This window comes from Rhinatrema bivittatum, chromosome 4 (genome assembly GCF_901001135.1).
Source record: "Rhinatrema bivittatum chromosome 4, aRhiBiv1.1, whole genome shotgun sequence".
NCBI classification, from domain to species: Eukaryota; Metazoa; Chordata; class Amphibia; order Gymnophiona; family Rhinatrematidae; genus Rhinatrema; species Rhinatrema bivittatum.
The window spans coordinates 301945989-301966387 of record NC_042618.1 but is presented as its reverse complement, the minus strand read 5'-3'; the positions used below and the strand labels follow the sequence as shown (position 1 = coordinate 301966387).

The 20399-nt window shown below is 41.8% G+C and overlaps 1 protein-coding gene across 4 annotated transcripts in view; it reads left to right on the top strand.

Annotated features, from left to right (window-relative positions):
- MYOCD (myocardin) overlaps positions 1 to 20399 on the top strand; it is a 332840-nt gene that overhangs the window by 98218 nt on the left and 214223 nt on the right. For all 4 annotated transcript variants that reach the window (XM_029600231.1, XM_029600233.1, XM_029600232.1 and 1 more), the window contains exon 5: positions 9511 to 9672. In XM_029600231.1, coding sequence (XP_029456091.1) covers positions 9511 to 9672 — 162 coding nt within the window. The remainder of the gene's footprint in view (positions 1 to 9510; positions 9673 to 20399) is intronic.

The window sequence follows — 20399 nt, the reverse complement described above, 5'->3', positions numbered from 1 at the left end:
ATCGTTCCCAAGTGGCGGGTCCAGAAGGGCTATCGAGTTGCCGGAGGGCTACTCTCAAGACCATCATTGCATTGCTGGGTCTCATTAGTATGTGTAGGTCCAATGGAGGGCTGAGCCTGCTTTGTTCCAGTTCCAGCCATTCCTTGCCTTGTCTTCAGTCCAGCTTTGTTCCTGCTCCACCCGTGCCTGTACTCTCTCACCTCTCATTGTGTGGCTTGGGTCTCCTCTCTGAGCCACGCCGTGATCCAAGGACTCACAAACTTCCTTGAGAAGCAACCGCGCCTCCACGTTCACAACACTCCAACCAGGAGACCATCTTCTTCCAAGGCAGCACCAGGGCTTCCAGACTGGAATTTGGACTTGGCTACTATGTCCCTGAAGGTATCATCTATATACCCCTCTGTCTGCCTCAGATCCTCAAGGTCTGCCATTCTAGCTTCTAGATATCGGACTCGTTCTCTGAAAATAAGGATCTCTTTGCACTGGGTGCAGACAAACAACCTCTCACCAGTGGGTAAAAAATCATACATCTACTACTCGATGCAAAAAACTAGAAGGCTCCCCTCTTGCTGCTGGACTGTTGCCTTCATCTTAATTTTGTTCAATTCCTAGTTAAGTTTAGGTTGCTATGGAAATAGAAATGCATACAATTTGAGTCCTTTAAATGTATTAGTGTATTCACTATTTCTCTGGCAGTGATCAACAAGCGGATGATTTAATGCTTGATAAGGCCTGGGGAATTCCTGTGTTTAAGTTAAAAGTCTGTTATTTATTTATTTATTTATTTATTTGAAAGTGTCTCCTACCTATAAATCAAAGGATGAGCTAGGGGTGGTGAAAGGGAGGGAAATCAAAATACCCAAATTCCTGGCTTCTGTCTGTCTTCCGACTAGCTATTTAATACAGACACACAAACACACTAAAGAATATTCCCCAATAGTTTACTTCTCCCCAAAACTTTTTAAGTTCCAAAATTTCCCAAAGCAGTACTTACCGATTTCCTTCAGCCACAAGCAAGGTGATCCTCTCCTCTCAGTGCTCCCACAAGATCTAATATGATGCTACCAATCAGCTCGCAAAAAATGTACTTCATTTGTTCTATTTGCAGAAAGCATATAATGAGCTAATTCACTTGCTTTCACTCCTTTTTCTGATACCAACCTGTATTTTTCTCTCTTATCCTGAAAATTAATTACCTTAAATATCTACTATGGTATTACGAATTAATCTCCTCCTGAAAATTAACTTGATTCTATAGTAATTAAATGTATCTAAATTACTGCCAACCAGAGTCCACCCCCCCTAACTGGTGGGTTAGTCTGTAAAGTTAGAAGTGAAGATAGGGGTAGGTGGGAGTTGAGGGTGGGAGGATGTTCTCCCCTCTTTTACTCTTCCTTTCTAAAACTAAGTAGAAAAAATGTCTAAGAAACAAAACAAGAAATGCAAAAAATCATTTTTGCAAAAATTAAAAGAACAAAAAGTTATTAATAAAAATTATCCCCCTTCAATGTAAGGTCTCCACAGTTGAATTCAGCCAGAAAAACTTACCTGTTATAGTTTAGCTCCTCCAATAAAGGCAAATCAGTTCTTAGCTATGGTGACCTATATGCAGAGCTCAGATCCTGATCCAATTAACACAAGCAATGAGCTCTTTTCAATTTCCAAGCTTCAAAGAAAAAGCTGTCCCTTTCAACTACTAAATCCAAAGGCAGAAACAAAACAAAACAGAGCAAGGCAACCTCTTCTCCCATACTCTTCCTTTCTAAAACTAAGTAGACAAAATGCCTAAGAAATAAAAAAAAAGCAATGCTAAAAAAAAATCACTTTTTCAAAAATTAAGGCCTGGATTTATCAAAATGCACTAAATATTGCATGTGATAGAAAAAGGGGCATGTTTTATGGTAATAGGCAGTTCATCACAATTTGTACTAATACCTGTGTGAAGTGCTAAGTTACTGTAAATTGTGATAACTTTTTTCACACTTTGATATAAGTGCCAGAATTGTGGTATTTCCTACAATTAACCACTAGGGGGACCATGTTTACTATCAGGGCCACTGAGGGGGAGGGAGAGAGAGGAAGAGAGGGAGAGAGAGAGAGGAAGAGAGAACCTAGCCATAATGCCCTCACACTAGATAGGTATTTATATCTCTATGGGAGGCCCACTTAAAACTTAAGGTGAGGTTTAAGTATTAGGGTAGGGGTTAGAGGCCACTTTGACATTCCAAGTGAGACGTACGAACAGAACAGGGCTCTCTTGTGAAGATCTGATGAACCTCAGAGTGAGGAAACTCATTCAAAGATGAGATTTGTGCAATGTTCTCTCAACCTAGCTAACTTGGAATGTCAAACTGGCCCCTAACCCCTACACTAATACCTACCTAAACCTCACCTGGAGTTACTAGGTGGGCCTCCCATAGAGATATAAATACCTATCTAATATTAGGACATTATGGTTAGTCTCTCTCTCTCTTTCTCTCTCTCTCTCTCTCTCCCTCCCCCCATAGAACCTGCAGTAACTTAGCACTTCACATAGGTATTAGCAAAATTGTGATAAACTGCCTATTACCATAAAACATGCCCCTTTTTCTATCGCATGTGATATTTAGTGAATTTTGATAAATCCAGGCCTAAGAGATATAAATAACAATGTCCAGATAGATCCAAGTTTAGTGAGGGTGGGAGAGTATAGATTTAAAATCTCTCAATCTTTGTGTAAGTGTTCCTCAGTGTAGGGAATTGAAGTTTTCTTATCCTCCATGGGATGGAATGATGTCTCCCAAACATGGCCAGGGTGTCCTAGCAATGGTTGGGGTACCTTTTTCCATTTTATCTGAGGTCCACAGAGTAATCACAATCTCCAACCTGACTTTTATCCTGAGTCCCAGGGTACAAACATCTTTGGGGAGATCTCCAGGTGTCTTCCTCATCATCTTTCACTTGAACTCCTCTTCACAAATGGATATACGGGGACCTTCCTCTAGAAAGGTCTCCTATGGAAGCAGGCATTAAAGCTTCTAATTCTGGGTAAGGAAGAAAAAAACACTTCCTTTCCACTTCGAGGATAAAAATACAATTTTAGAAGACAAATATTGGAATTTCCTGGTGGTTTCTGCAACCTCCTCTTACTGGGGCGAAAGGGTGACAGATCCTTCCTGCACTCCTGAAGAGGAGGTTTCTGCTTCCTAGAAAGCACAAGTCTCAAAACACAAAATCTCACAAACTTAGCCAAAATAACAAAAGTCCCTCTCTGCCTTTCTTCCCTCCTGTTTTGTTTTGTTTTGTTTTTTATTTATTTATTATTTATTAAATTATAACATTATTAACAATGAAATAATCCAAGAATAAAAGGAATTTCACATACCATAAACATGGAATCATCCACGCATCCATAAATTATAATATATTTAGCCCACATCTAAAGGAGAGGAGGAGAGAACCTGTTATAAGCAGTACATCAGTTAGCTTATTGCAACCAAATTCAACTCCTCAAACTACATTAAATAGATTGGACGCTAAGCCCTGACCCTTAGAAAATGATCTAACTGTACTGGTTCTAAGAGCACAAATTTATTATTCTGGTAAGTTATTAAACACTTACATGGAAATTTAAGAAAGAAACTGGCACCTATATCTAGAGCCCTTTATTTATAAGAAAGAAATAGTTTCCTATGTGCCTGTGTGGCCATGGAAACATCAGGAAAATCTGGATTTTTTTTGTCCACAAAAAGCCAATTGTTTGCACTGGAAATATTTATAAAAAAACAAATCTTTCTCTTGTTTTAAAGAAAATGATACCAACAAAGTAGCTCTAGTTAAGATATTGTCAGTGGAATCTTCAAGAAATGTGGAGATGCCAGGACTCTCTAAAACGCCCATTCCCCTTTCCTGAACAGTGATCTTTTTCTTATTGGGAAGGTAATACATTTTAGGTAAAACAGGAATCTTGTCTTCCTCGAAAGACAAGATTTCACAAATATATTTTCTGAATAATTCTCTGGAGGAAAGTAATCTAGATATAGGAAAATTTAGGAAACGCAAATTACTTGATCTCATTTCATTTTCTAACGCCTCAATCTGATTATGCAGAAAAAAATTATCCTTAATGAAGGATGTACAAGCAGCTTGTAAAGGAACAAACTGGGCATTAAATGTAGAAATAGAGGTCACCACATTATTTAACCTAGTATCATGCTCTTCAGACTTGGGTCATTTATCAAAGGCTTAACGCACGTGATAGAATGCAAATTAGGGGGAGGGGAGGAGTTGGGGCGGGGAGCGAGCAGAGTCGGCGGTGGCTTCGCTGCCAGCGATGTTAGTAACATTATTGTCGGCAGTAGCGCACCCAATAGCACCATCTTTCATGGTGGCACTATTTGGTGCGAAAGCTGGCAGCCGGTGCACCGCCGTGGTGCGAAGGCTGCGGGCTTTCACAGGCCCACCCCCCGTTTTCTCAGGATTCATCATTCTGCGAGGAATGATGAATCCAGGCCTTAGCTCTTGTTTCAGTTGAGAAAATATGAATCTGAGATATAGAACTAGACACCTTTTTGTCCACTTTAGTGACCAATTTCCATACATCTAAAAGTGTGACACTTTCTGACTCTGTACCTCCCTAGGCTAATTCACTCATAGCAGGTATTATTGAGGGAAGGGGTATCATGGATGGAATATTTTCATTTACAACTGACAGTATAAAGCTGAACCCAAATACTTCTCCACTTTAGAGCTCCCTTCCACAAAAGGGGGATGTAAATTTGCTCTAAGGGTATCCACAGCTGCCCCAGCCAGAGTCACATTGTCCATTTGTAATACTGCCATTTGAATGGGTGGTTGCAAGGGCCCTGGACTCAAAGATATCCCAGATGGTGGACTAGCCCCCATGCAGTCCCTCGTGGATTACTCACCCAGATGTGGAACGTGGTCATCCATCGGCCCCTGTTTTACCTATTTGGAGGATATAGGGGAAGAAGTCTAAGTTTTCGATTTTCTTTTCTTCCCCATTTCTCACCCAGGGGCACGCGGCTTTGGCTGCGCGACGGCGGCTGTGCGCTGCTGGGCCCTGTTTTGTAAAGTTATTCCGGGCACCTCCCAATTATGTCAGGGCCTCCGAGGGGGTATGCCTCTCCCTCTTTCTCTCTCCTGGCAATGGCACAGCCCAAGTGACGTTTGGCTCTGGGGTCCTCCCTGCACACAGGTCTCTCCTTCCTCCCTTTGCTGTGCACCGCCGGGCCCTGTTTTCTTTTTTTTTATACTTAATTAAATTTTCTTCATTAATACAATCATGAAAAGACATAAATCTCATGTCCAAATAAACATTAAAAAAATCAGATATAATTTCTTATACATATTATCTTCCATTTTTGGCATAACCATAATTGGGGGATTCATCAAATAAAAATTTAGAAAGATAAACAGACACTGTTTATATATACTACGGTAACATAATATACTCATAAGGGAGGAAGTGGAGTCTTTAATTTTTTTGAACGTCTGTCTCTAAAGTCAAAGCTTGATTCTTATCTCTTAGAAATGTTTCCAGGTGTGTCGGATCATTAAATCCAAATTTCTTCCCTTGATAATAAAACATGAGCAAGGAAATTTCAAGAAAAATGTCGCACCCAGCGCCACCACCCTTGGCTTCAAGGAAAGAAAATATTTCCTTCTAGCCTGGGTGGCGCGAGCAACGTCAGGGAATATTTGGATTTTCTGTCCACAGAAGGGAACATTTCTATTCAAGAAATACTTTTTAAATAGAACATCCTTGTCTACCTCTGCTGTAAAAGACACAAAAAGAGTTGCCCTATTTTCAATTATGTCCAATGACTCTTCTAGAAATTTTGTTACACCTAAAGTTACATCCCTACTTTGCACAGAGTTAGGTGAAACCTTTTTTGTAAAATAATATATCTTAGACAACCTGGGAATATTCTTTTCCTCATAGCTTAATATCTCCTTTAAGAATTTTTTAAACATCTCCATGGGGGACAGCAACCGTGTTATAGGGAAATTAAGTATTCTCAAATTTTTAACTCTCAGTAGGTTTTCAGCAGTTTCAATTTCTCTATGCATGGTTAAACTATCCCTCATGAACGTATTTTCAGAATTAGCAACTAATTGCACCTTTGTATTCAAGCCCAAAATATTTTTTTCACAATCTTCAGTCTTTTTCTTTTGTTCTATTAAGGCTATTCTATTATCATTTATCACAGATGACAGGGTACTGTTCATCATGGTTATGTTTTTATCAAGCATTGATATCATTTGCCATAAATCTAATAAAGTAATAGTTTCTGGACTTAATCCAGTCTCAATATTACTTTCAATAGAAATTTGAGGTAAGCCTATAAATTGTTTTTCTAAAGGTAATACATTTACCCCTCCGGGTACTTCGGCCTGTGTATTAAGGCCTATATCTCTTTGGTCAGGTCCTACCATTTCTTTAGCCTTCACAGTTGATGGGGAACCGCACGGCTGAGGTGGAGACCTGCACCTCAGGCCTATATCCCTTTGGTCAGGTCCTACCATTTCTTTAGCCTTCACAGTTGATGAGGAACTGCACAGCTGAGGTGGAGACCAGTCCATCGCCTGGACTTAAGGAGGCTTGAGAAGTTCCTCCCAAACTGTCCATTACTGGCGTTTCCATCTGTCTAAAAACATGATGGTCCATCGGGCCCCTTGTTTGTTGACTTGAAACTGGTGAGGAAGTGAGAATCTTCGCCTTTCTTTTCCTCCCCATCGAAGAATAGTAGGAGAGATAGAGTTCCTTCCAGACCCCAGACTACCCCGGACTAAGCCGGACCAAGCCGCGCACGCCCCTTCGGCAAGCGCGGCTTAGGCGACGCGCCGCTAAATCGCCGAAGTTAAACGGGGTAGCCCCGCCTCCTCAGCGTCATCAGTCGGCGCCGGTCTCAATCTAACCTGCAAGATGTTAATAACAGGTTCCCCACAGCTGGGTTAGTCTGGAGTTCAGCGAGAAACCCTTTCCACTTCCTTCCCTCGCTCCCCCGGGCCCTGTTTTCTAAAGTTATTCCGAGCACCTCCCAATGATTCAGGGCCTCCAAGGGGTATGCCTCTACCTCTCTCTCTCCTGGCATCGGCCTAGCCCGAGCGACGTTCGGCTCTGGGGTCCTCCCTGCACACAGGTCTCTCCTTCCTCCCTGACCTGTGTGTCGCCGGGCCCTGTTTATTAAAGTTATTCCAGGCACCTCCCAATGATATTAGGGCCTCCGAGGGCTATGCCTCTCCCTCTCTCTCTCTCCTGGCGTTGGCGCAGCCTGAGTGATGTTCGGCTCTGGGGTCCTCCCTGCTCACAGGTCTCTCCTTCCTCCCTCTTATTTTTAACCAAAGACCTAACAGGGCAGTGTCTCTCCCTTCCTTATCTAAGCAGGAGCCCTAAACTTGGAGAGCACACCCAAAACACTCCTGAGTCCTCAAAATCTAAATCTATACTGTCACACTATCCTATCTCCTAGCCCCTTCTTCTGGATTGGGATTCTACCACCTCAGCCATTCTCAGAGGAGGTGTTGCAGGGAATGATATCTCCCTACTAGCTGACTAACTCAAGGGCAGGAATCTAGGGCCATCTAGTGGAAACCTATGGGGTATCTACATCCAATTAACCAATCTTTACTGATTCTTTTCTCCAATGACAGCAATTAAAACTTTGATATGGAGAAAAAAGAAGTGTTACCAGATCATCCGGCCTGGTACTTTTATATTTAATTCTTCCTAAAATCTAAAAAAGAACCAAGAGATGTTCATTTTGTTAGAGGTGAGAACATAAAATGTGCCATACTGGGTCAGATCCAGGTCCATTGAGCCCAGCATTCTGTCTGTCCTGTCTGTCCAGTCTGGGTCACAAGTACCTATCAAATTCCAAATAGTTGATCTATATCTTGTATCTCATTCCCAGATATAAGCACTGACTCCCAAGTCTACCTGGCTAATAACTGTTTATGGATTTTTCCTTCAGGTACTTGTCCAATCTTCTTTTTGAAAGCCACTGTCAGGGTCATTCATCAAAGTGCATTATGGCGTTAATGCCATAACTCATGTGATATTCATCACAGCGAATTGCACAAATGCAAATTTATTCAAAGGGGTGGGATTAGGGAGAGGTTTGGGCTGGATTAATGAAAATGAGGGGCATTATCGCACCATGCAATAGCATAACACACACTATTGCATGCTTTTAACGCCAGAAATAACTATACCTTTTTGGTAGGTGTTAAGCTGTGCAATATGCTCAAAATGGCTGTAACGCAATTTGTGATAAATATTGCAAATTCCATTTTGGGCATTTTGGGGCCTGGGAGAGGAGGGGAGTGCAGTGAGAGAGAGAGCCTTTGGTGTAATACACATAGTAGTCAACTATTTATATCAGTATAGGAGGGCCAGCTAATAACTCGATGTGAGGTTTTGGTGATGGTGTAGAGTTTTGGGACCAATTTTACATGCAGAGTGAGACATACGAACAGCACAGTACACCTCAGTGAAGATTTGACGTCATATGGAGAGAGGAAAGTCATACAAAGATGAGACTTCTACAATGTTCTCTCGCCCTTGCTTAATGGACTCTCTACCAGGGTATTATATCTCTCTCTCTCTCTCTCTCTCTTTCTCTCTCCACATGATAAAATTAGCATTTTGATGAAACTAGGGGTATGTATGTTAGTTGCTTGACCATGTCCTCTGGCAAAAGATTCTATAAGTGCACTGATTGAAAAAATACTTCCTACGATTTGTTTTAAATCTGCTGTTTGCTAGATTCATGGAGTGTTCTCTAGTCCTAGTGTTGTTTGAAAGAGTAAATAATCGTTCCCTATTTACTCTTTCCATCCCACTCATGATTTTATAAATTTCAATCAAATCCCCTCTCAGTTGTCTTTTTTCCAAGCTAAAGAAGCTAATCTGTTTAGCCTTTCTCCATAAGGGAGCTTTTCCATCTCCTTTATCATTTTCATTGCCCTTCTTTGTATCTTTTCTAGATGATTTATAATTTATAGTGCATTTTAATTTTTCACTGGTTGCTCTCACAGTACACAATTTTGCTAATGCATTAATAGCTTATTAGCAATTTATTCAAATCACATTCCCAGTGTGGATTCACATTCTGGCAAATATGCAGGCAGCGAAGAAACTGACCCAGAATATTTTCCATGCATTTTTAATGGTTGCATACAGTCATAAACTATATTAACATTTAAAATGTTTATGGGTCAATAAGTAGGGAGAGGTTAAGACATGTAAGGTCTGAGTAAAAATCGGTACAATTTAGTTCAGTTTAAGAAACATGGATTAAATGGGGTGAATAGAAAACTGCTAATTTCAATAGAGGAGCAGTGGAAATGAATTAAGTGAACAAAGGGAATTGTCAAGTGAAATTCCAGAATGTGTTCTGCATCTTATGCATAGTTCCTGATCATCCTCAATATGGACTCTTAACACATACTTATTCCCAAAGAATGCGACGTCTGAGAACTGATCGATGTGATTTTGGTTTCTAGACTCAGCTGCAGAGGGGTCTATTCAGACTGCTCAAATGAAGCTAAAAAGAGCTCGCCTTGCAGATGACCTGAATGAAAAAATTGCTGTCAGGCCAGGTCCTTTGGAACTAGTGGAGAAGAATATTATTCCCGTTGATTCAGCAATGAAAGAGGCCATGAAAGGTAATTCAAGAAAAGCTCCATCTTATTTTTCTTACAAGTAAAGGATCTCTCATCCCGTAAGTCTTTGGCTGACATGAATAAACATGTTGATGTAGATAGAATGGTTTTTCTTTTAATTGATTCCCATCTTTAAGGTTTTATAGAAAGAGCAATTTTAGTTTACATGCTTAGGAGATGAAACAGATCTCATAATTTAGACCCACAAAAATCATAATTATAGTTAATTTACCCATCCAGTAGGAAAAAAAAGAGAAAGCCTAAGAACACTAATAATAACAATAAGGGACCAAAAGTAATCTGAAAAAAATAATTTATGGATTAGTTAGCTATTTAGTTAGTTTAACTTGATTTCTCACCCTACCCTTTCAGCACAGAGCAAGTTAAATAACACTTATGTAAAAAATTACATTTCCATACCTCTAGACCAATGGCTCTCAACCCAGTCCTTGGCAACCACCTGACCAATTAGGTTGTCAGAATATCCACAATGAATTTGCATATACTACCTCTATCATATGGAAATAACTCATGTATATTCATTGTATGTATCCTGCAAACCAGACTGACTAGGTGGTCCTTAAAGATCAGGTTAGGAATGACAGGTCTAGATTATTAATCATCATTTCCCAAAGCAAGATCTGACATTACATTTTCAATTCATGATTCAAAAATATACTTAGACTGGAATATTAGAGATGAAAATTTAATTTAATCTGTTTATTCTGCCTTTCATGGCTGGTCGATCACTTCAACCACTTCAAGGCAGATTATATATTGTTTGGTTAGTTAAAATGTAAGGCATAATATAGAACAGGCAATGCAATCAAGTTTAAAGCATGACATTAGAGGCAATACAGTGAAATAGGATATTTGGGCTACTATAGTTTGTAGATAAATTGTTCAGTTAAATTTACAGAAAACATATTATTTGGTTAAATAAACAATTATTTACCACCAATGTTTTTTCTTTTTTGTTGTTTAGGGGTTGGAGTCTCTTTGTTTCCTAGTTCTTGTATATCATGGGTTTTATATGGATTGTCAGTCAACAAGGGTGATGAGTTGCAAGGGGAGTCATTCTGTTGGGTAAACAGCCATAATTTTAGTTGGTGTCAAAAGTCCCTAGAGTCATTGATTCCTTGTAGGTATGAGGGAAGTGTGTTCCATAGTTCTGGTGCCACTCTTTGAAAGTTCTAGATCTGCTCATTTGGAGAGTTATAAGGTGTGGGATGGCTAGTTGTTTTTGGCTTGAGTGAAGGATTTATTTTGTGGGTGATATTCTTTTATCTTCTTAGATAGGTATGTGACCAATGTTCTTCAGAACACTGAATCTGAGAGTTTGGGCCATATATTTGATGCGTAGAAGGCTGGGTAACCATTGTTGTGAGATTACAAGTGGGAAGACATGTTCCCATTTTCTGTTGCCTGTGATAGTTCTAGTTGCAGGATTTTGGATTATTTCTAATGTGTTCAATATTCATTTGGTAGCCCTTTGTAGATGATGTTGCAGTAGTGTTACCCTTTCTATTTTGGCACTGAAAAAAGAAGAATCTTGATCCAGGTCATATAAAATATAGAGTCATGTAGGGTAATTTTGTAACAGTCTGCACAAATTAGACAGCAAATGCACACATAATTTCCACCAGTTTTCAAAGTGAAATTATGCTCATGAATTTGCTTTGTAAATGCTCTCACCAAAACTACCCATACATGCTGTTATATGTGTAGAAAATTTTGGGGAAATTTTTAATGCATAGGTAATCCCCCCTTCGTTTGGCAAACTGAATAAAGGGGCCACACACAGGATGTTATCAATGTCAAGACCTCTGATTCTCTCTGCCATTGCACTACTCCTGGGATGCCAGGGTTCACCATCAAGGAAGAGGTATAGAGCTCTGAGGCCCTTAGTGTGGTGGTGGAGATTCACGATACAGTCACTCACTCTCACCCATGTCTCAATCCCTGACCAGTAGATACTCACTATAGAAGAGTTCAATAAGCTGGAGAGGCACAAAAAAAAAACACAGCAGGGAACTGGCTTATGGTATTCAATAAAAAGAAAGAATTTACTTCAACCTGAAAAACAAAATCCAAGCCAAGACTGAAAATAATGAACATTAAAAGAAGGATGACAACTCCTAGGGCTACAGTTCCTTTATTCATGTTACACTTTATTCCAGTTCTCTTCTTTTGGTCTGAATCAGTGCCCAATATTCCCTCCCCATAAAGGGTGGACAATTCTCCTCTCTCAAAAACATGAGCAAGGGGTAAGAATGGAATAATCCTCCTTGCTTCCAAAATAGGATACACAACTCCTTCAAGACCCAGCAATCCTCTCTCTCCACTGGTTACTGGTTGCAAGGGTAATGAGAATAAAAGTCTAGTCCCTCAGGCAAAGTAGTATTGGCCTCATTGTTAGGAACTGATCAAACTTACAGAGCTTTCAAAATCTCTCAAAAGCCCTCCACTGGTGAGCTGTGAGCTCTACCAAAACCACAACTTCTAAAACTCCTACCTCTCCAATCTCTAATTTAAAGAGGATCTTCCTGAAGCATGTACAGAAAGAATATATATACCTCCTAGGTTCATCCCTGAAAAAGAATAGTTAAAGGCTAGGTGAGGATCCCCAAAATGCAAAAAAAATCTTCTGCAGCCTGGAAAAGATTTAGTAATGATGCGATTCCACCATTACACATACTTTTGAAAATGCAAAAATATACACATGAGTGAAAACCCTGCCCTTGGGAACACCTTCACTCAATCCGAGTAAACTTATGCACATACAGGACATGAGTGTGTAAGTTTACTCACATACAGGCCGATACAGTAAGGAGGGGTAGGAAGAGCTGCGTTAGTGCCGGGCGCACCCGCGGTTGCCGCACGCACAGTCCTGCTCACCTACCGCTCGATACTGTATTTAAATAGCTTGCAAATGCAAGCTGCGTCCAAGAAGCGTCCGTGAAGTGTTAGGCCCGCGCAACCCATTTTACTGTATAGAGCGCTATACAGTATCCTGGGTGCGCTGGCCTAACGCTTCACGGACACGCTGGTATCTGTCATTTCAAATGACATTTGAAATGACAGGTACCAGGAAGTGGACGGTTCTCCTACACTCAGGATTGCCAGTCCTCTCTCCCCTCCTCCCGAAGCAAGGCGCGTAAAGCAGCCTTGCTTCGGGAGGAGGGGAGAGAGGACTGGCAGTGTAAAGCAACGAAGCGACTTACTCTTCTTGCAGCCCCCCTCCGGAGACGGACATTGGCGGAGACGGACCGCGGCTCCCCTGCCTCCCGGAGGCAGCTGCCGGTGAAGATGGATGCCTGCACGGGCGAAAGCGGCCCCTGTGCGAGCAATTGGGCCGCTCAAGGCGTGACGACGTTTGGCGTCACGGCATGTGACGTCACGTCTTGAGCGGCCCAATTGAGCGGCTTTACGCGCCTTGCTTCGGGAGGAGGGGAGAGAGGACTGGCAATCCCGAGCGTAGGAGAATCGTCCACTTCGTTGCTACTTTTTTTTTTTCGCTTTTTCGCTTTTTTTTTTTTTTTTTTTTGCTTTTTCGCTTTTTTCCACTTTCGTTGCTTCGGGAGGAGGGGAGAGGACTGGGGCTGCCCCGGAGACCAGCACCCATGGATGCGGCCAGGGCAGGTGAGCGGGGGCTGGGGGAAAGTTTGCTGCCTACCCTTACCCCTGCCTCTAATGCAGGGGTAAGGGTAGGCGGTAAGTTAGCAGGTTAAATGCGCGTCAAAACGGCAGGTTAAAAAAGCGATAGTCGGGGCGCGCGTTACTGTATGGGAGGGAATATCTAATTCGATCGTTTACATCTAATATACATGCCGCGGGCGGAAGGGATTACCCGGTGATTTAAAGAGGCGGTAAGAATGGGTTAAAGGGGATAGTGTATCGCGGGTTGGACTAATGCGGCCGAAAAGTGAGTAGAAAGCAGGTTAGGAGCAGGGTAACCGCGGCCGCACTTTACTGTATTGACCTGATATAGGGCAGGCAGTTTTATAACAGGCCCTTTCTATGAGTAAAGCATTATTTTACCCTGGAAATGCCTTTGAAAATGGCCCTCCGTAATTCTGCACTTAGGATCTGATTCATCAGTCTTTTCCCACAGATGCAGAAAGGGAAAAATGCCTTAGGGGTAGATTTTAAAAGCTTGTGCGTGGGCATACATGTGCGCGCGCTACCTGGCGTGCACACATCTTTGGCTGTTTTTATAACTTGCGCGCACAGGCGTGCACAAGTTATAAAATCAGGGGTTGGTGCATGCAAAGGGGTGCACAATTGTGCACCTTGCATGTGCCGAGCCTATGCCAAACCGCGCAGCCTTCCCCCGTTTCCCCCGAGGCCGCTCCGAAATCGGAGCAGGCTCGGAGGGAACTTCCCTACCCCCCACCCCAGCTTCCCTTCCTTTCCCCTACCTCCCCCGCCCTTTTCCCCCTACCTTTTCCTTTTGGTTTGTTTTGTTGCAAAACTTACTTCAGCCCTGGGGCTGAAGTAAGTTGCACGCGCCGGCCAAATGCCGGTGCGCGATCCCCAGTACAGCAGCATATATGGTCACTGTGCTAGGAGCCTGACCCCACCCTCGCCCCGCCCCCAGACCATCCCGCCCACGCCCCACCCCCTCCCGCCCCTTTAGTAAAGCCCCGGGACTTACACGCGTCCCGGAGCTTTACGCGCGTCGCCGGAACTTTTTTAAATAGGCCCGGCGCGCATAAGGCCGGTTACACGCGTAAATCCTCTGGATTTACCCACAAAACCCTTTTAAAATCCAGCCCTTAATGAATCAGGCTGTTAGAGAGGGATTTATATGACAACTCCACAGCAATATCTAAAAGATCCTAGCTAATACAGGAACCTCATATCTCACTAGGATGGCACATAACATATCTCAAAAAAATATCATCTTATATGCCAAACATAGCATTTCCTTGTATGAAAGAACAATTTCAATGCCCCATCAATGTCTAATTTTAGAATGAAAACTACCAAAAGAAAATTTTCAATTTATAATCACAATGGTCAAAATTCAGACACTGAATCTTTTGAACTCAATATGGGTGTCCACCATTGTGGAACATATAATAGTAGATAATGGCAGAAAATGCCAATTGACCCATCCAGTTTGCCTAATTATTCCTTTCCACATTGCCAAGGATATATCCCAGTTGCCAACCATAGAGAATGGCTAGCTGTAGGATATTGCTTTTTATCCAAGAAATCATTTGTTGTTTTCCCCACTGTACTTCACTCTTCTGGATAGCTGACCAGGAAAACTACCCATTTTAATTCATATCCAGCACCTCAACCCTCCCATGTTCTACCACAAAATCCCACAATAATCCAAACAACCACCAATACCAGCACAGCTGTTACTTGAATATCTAAACTCATGGCCTTTCCTAATGACACCCTACCAGAGGAGTGTGTAACTTGCCAGATAGACCTGGCTACATGAGCACTTGCATTTTTGCTAATGATATGCATTCGTTTGAAATGAAATGAGACATTTTTACTAAATTTCTCATTTTATTTCATTTCATTTGTAAAACGTAATGAAATGAAATTTCTTTGGTTTTCCATAGTTTAGGTTTTAAAAAATAAAAGCCCCGCCACCACATAAAAAGAAAAAACACCTTTCTGGCCCTCCTCAATCTGCTTGCCCAGACACCTAACACTACCACAACTCCCTTTCCCTTTTATTGAAAAGTTATTCATGGGGCAGGAGCCATTTTGTATCACTAACGTTAACAAAGGCACTGGCCTGGATCTACCAGTGACATTTACAAGTACAGCATCAATGGGACAGGAGCAACCAGGGATTGCTCCTGCCCCTTAAGTCTAGCAAAAGGGTGAGGATATCCACCACGTGCATTTTTTTAAAAGTTATCCTCTTAATTATTACTGCACTAGCAGCCTACCAAACTGACTTAGTTTCTAATTTATTTTTCTGCTATCTCTTCATTTTTGTTTTCAGCTAAAAAAAATATTCAATGAAATATAAGGAAGCAATAAAAACTAGGAAGCAGAACGTTTTAAATGAGTAGATACAAGAGACCTTCAATAATTCTTGTCCATTATATGCTGTGGTTAAATCATTCCTGAATTTAAATAAGCAGATTCATAATATGGTGGCAACCATAGATCGTTGTGAGAATTTGGTCAAATTCTTTTCTTACAAAATTGTCTCCATTAGGCAGACATTGAAATTAAATATTACCCCAGAGTTTACTAACCCTAAAGAGGCACCACAAATTGTTGTCCAAATAAGGATCCCACTGTTGATGAAGATTTGCTAATTTGGGATGCTTTTCATCAATGTAGCCAAAAAGACATTGAAGGTTTGGGGGTAATTTTCAAAAGGGATCAGAGCATAACATTGTACATTGTGCATGTTTGCTCTTGTATATGTGTTTAATCTTAAGACTGTAACTTTAAAACAAGGACGTATGCGCCCATATACGCATGAATTTTATATCAACCATGCAACTGTGTATGCATTATATAAAATACACCTATTTGTACTTACATGTCCTCCTAATTTTAAGCATTTACATGAGGAAATGTTATTTATATATTTTCCTTAGCATTTGTAGGCTTTTACAAACACAAGTCAGCACATTTTATAACATGAGTGTGTAGGAAATGACCTATTTTATCAATTAGTCCAACAGTTTGCCCAGTCTATCTCTAGGTCATCAGGAGCCCATTGGTTATTCAGCCTATATTTCCCCAGTTTACCCTGACCCTTCACCCATTCAGTATTTGGCCATAAAGGGCCTCATTTTCCAATATCGCATTGGTAACGCATTAGGGGGCGTTACCAATGCAAATGAGGCTTCTTTCGTGCAGTGGGGAAACATCGCGTGCGGCGATGTTTTCGCCATTCGCACCGCACGCGATGTTTTCCCAGTGTGCGATGATTCTTCGGTGTTTCATCGCAGTGCACGATATTTGCCGCTTTTTGCACTTCAATCATCGCGGTCCACAATAGTCCCAGACAGCCCGTTTCAGAGAGAGAGAGAGAGAGAGAGAGAGAGACATGAGACCTACGGAAAGAACAGTGGTCTCTAGTGAAGATTTGCTGGCCGTCGGAGTGAGGAAACTCACTCCAAGAGGAGATTTGGGCAACGTTCTCTCCTCCTAGCTTGTTGTTGCCCAGGTAGAGTGTCCAGCAAACTAGGTGGAGAGAACGTTGCCCAAATCTCCTCTTGGAGTGAGTTTCCTCACTCCGACGGCCAGCAAATCTTCACTAGAGACCACTGTTCTTTCCGTAGGTCTCATGTGGAATGCGAAAGTGGCCCCCAACCCCCGACGCTGATACCTAATCCCCACCCCGAGTTAGTAGGTGTCCCTCCCATAGGGATTAAAATACCTGTCTAGGGCATAGGCACTATAGTAAGGTTCTCTCTCTCTCTCTCTCTCTCTCTCTCTCTCTCTCTCTCTCTCTCTCTCTCTCTCTCTCTCTCTCTCTCTCTCTCTCTCTCTCTCTCTCTCTCTCTCATTTATAAAATTGCTGTAGCATGAATATGCACTATTTGGATGTGCATCTGCTATTTTGTATGCTTGCATCTCTTTTAAAATTCACCTTTTATTGCACAGTTTCTTAATGCCATCCTGGTTCCTGCAACAATAAAATTAGTGTTTTATTTCAGTGTTTTTGTTGGTTCTCAGGGACAGTTCCCCTCAGAAGTCTATTCACAGAGGGGGAATCCATCGCTAAACAGGCCACACCCCAGAGTGGGGCTATATGAAGGTATTTTTTCATAAAAAAATTTGTTATTAGGCAAGACCTAGGATGGAACTGGAGGTGGGGGAGGGCAGGAAGGGAACTAGGATGGAACTTATGATTAAAAAATTACAATATAAATTAAACTAAACAAAGCTAAAAATAATTTTGTGTAACTCCTTTCATTTGTGTAACCCCCACCCCAGTGTGTCTATCCTGCATGAGTGGGGCCATAAAAGATTTAGTTTCTCTTCAGGGTTGGAACCACTCACCAGCTAGCTCCAGGGCCAGTTCTTTTGTAGGTGAGGGGGAAGATATACTTCCAGCGCCCAATGTGACAGGGGTGGCCAAGGTTGGCAGATCATTCATTAGGTGTACTAGGCAGTCGGCCAGGGCGCTGTATGTGGGCGGGGCGCTGAAGTCCAACACAAGGGCTCTATTTTTGAATTATAAAAGGCTGGAGAGGTGCACGTGGTGACGGGAGAGATCTCATGTCTGAATGGAGGTGTGTTTTGTGCAAAATGGCAGGTCAGGTTGGGTGAAAGAGAGAGAGAATAATGACGTGAGGATGATGTCGCGATAATATCACTCTAGGGCAACTGGACACCCTTGTACTGGCACTAGGGGTGACCATTTTACACATTCCTTTTTCTTTTTTGTTCCCTTGGGAGAGGGGACTTGTCCTTTTAGTAGGTGCAGTGAGCGTGAAATAAATACTCTGGAGTCACTGGGTTAGTGTCCAAAATTAAAGACTTTACTGTTCAAACAACATTGATGAATGCCACAAGAAGTCAAACTGTAGCACCACAGAATTTTCTTGTTGTCTTTTCTTACTGTCTCTTCCCTCTATCTGGGTGGCACTCACAATTCAGGGCCAGGGAAACATCCACTCTCTTGGATTAGGTAGAGTGGATCTCCCAGGTGGGCAGGGTCTCTTTAGACTGTTGAAAAAAAATCCTTCCAATCTGATAAAAATGGCAAAAGTCTATGGCACAAATCTTCTCTATATCTCCCCAGGATAGTGAAACACTGGATGGGTATCCACAGTGATTATTGGTTTCTCTTACTCACAGTTAGCAGATCTTCTGGATCTCTTTGATTCTTACACAGTCTATTTATTCTTTCTGGATCCCTGGTGGAAGGGATCCCCTTGAAGCAAGCAGTTCTCTTTGCTTCAAATAGAAAGGAAGGGTAGCCAAAACTTTCTCCTAAATCTTGAAATCAAAGTCTTTTTTCCCCAACAGAATTTAACACCAGAGTTCCTCTTAACAATGGTCACCACCACTTCAAGGGCAGGTCTTCCCTATCCCTGGGAGTCCCAGACACAGGGTTCCCATGCCCTGAGTTCAAGAAAGGCCCAGGTCTCCAGTGAGACTCCTACCACTTAAAATCTTAAAACCCGAAAAATAGACCCAGAGGGAAAATCCTAACCAGCCAGTGAGTTGTCTAGAAAAGTAAACCCCTTTTGACCCTGGTCAGGGCCACCAAGCAGGACTTGTCTGGCTCCTCTGACTGGGCCCGAAAAAGCAACTCAAGCAAAACTCCTGTCTGCCTCCTAACTCTCAGCAAACCTAAAGGGCTTGCCTCTCGAGCTCTCTGTAGAGAGCTGCTATATAGACTCTCAGGAGGTTGTTCATTCCAGACACCTCAAAGGGAGGGACTGCATTTGAATGGTAACCTCCCCCTCAGACTAATCTGCACTCTTACTAGCTTAACTAAAGGCTCACCCAGGTCTTAATGATGACATAACCGAAGAGTCCGTCACATTTGTATAACAATACAATATGTAAATCTTTCCAGACACATCACCAGAAACATCTCATTCTTTGGTCCTCAATCTCACTTACTGGGATGTTAAATCTCACTTTTTGGGATGGGAGAGGGAAGAGAATCTGGTGATTATACCAGGGAGGACATATCATTAAAATCATCCATTGTACCTGAAGGCTGGAGGGTGGCTAATGTAAACCAAATATTTAAAAAGGGCTCCACGGGCGATCCGGGAAACTAGAGATCAGTTAGCCTGACTTCAGTGCCAGGAAAAATAGTGGAAAGTATTCTAAATATCAAAATCACAGAACATATAGAAAGACATGGTTTAATGGAACAAAGTCAGCATGGCTTTACCCAAGGCAAGTCTTGCCTCACAAATCTGCTTCACTTTTTTGAAGGAGTTAAACTTGTGGATAAAGGTGAACCGGTAGATGTAGTATACTTGGATTTTCAGAAGGCGTTTGACAAAGTTGTTCATGAGAGGCTTCTAGGAAAAGTAAAAAGTCATGGAATAGGTGGCGATGTCCTTTTGTGGATTACAAACTGGCTAATAGACAGGAAACAGAGAGTAGGATTAAATGGACAATTTTCTCAGTGGAAGGGAATGGGCAGTGGAGTGCCTCAGGGATCTGTATTGGGACCCGTACTTTTCAATATATTTATAAATGATCTGGAAAGAAATACGACAAGTGAGGTAATCAGATTTGCAGATGATACAAAATTATTCAGAGTAGTTAAATCACAAGCAGATTGTGATAAATTGCAGGAAGACCTTCTGAGACTGGAAAATTAGGCATCCAAATGGCAGATGAAATTTAATGTGGATAAGTGCAAGGTGATATATATAGGGAAAAATAACCCATGCTATAGTTACACAATGTTAGGTTCCATATTAGGAGCTACCACCCAAGAAAGAGATATAGGCGTCATAGTGGATAACACATTGAAATAAAAAAAAAAGCGGCAGTCAAAAAGCAAACAGAATGAAAGGGATTGGTGAATAAAACGGAAAATGTCATAATGCCTCTGTATCGCTCCATGGTGAGATCGCATCTTGAATACTGTGTACAATTCTGGTCGCCGCATCACAAAAAAGATATAGTTGCGATGGAGAAGGTACAGAGAAGGGCGACCAAAATGATAAAGGGGCTGGAACAGCTCCCCTATGAGGAAAGACTAAAGAGGTTAGGACTTTTCAGCTAGGAGAAGAGACGGCTGAGAGGGGATA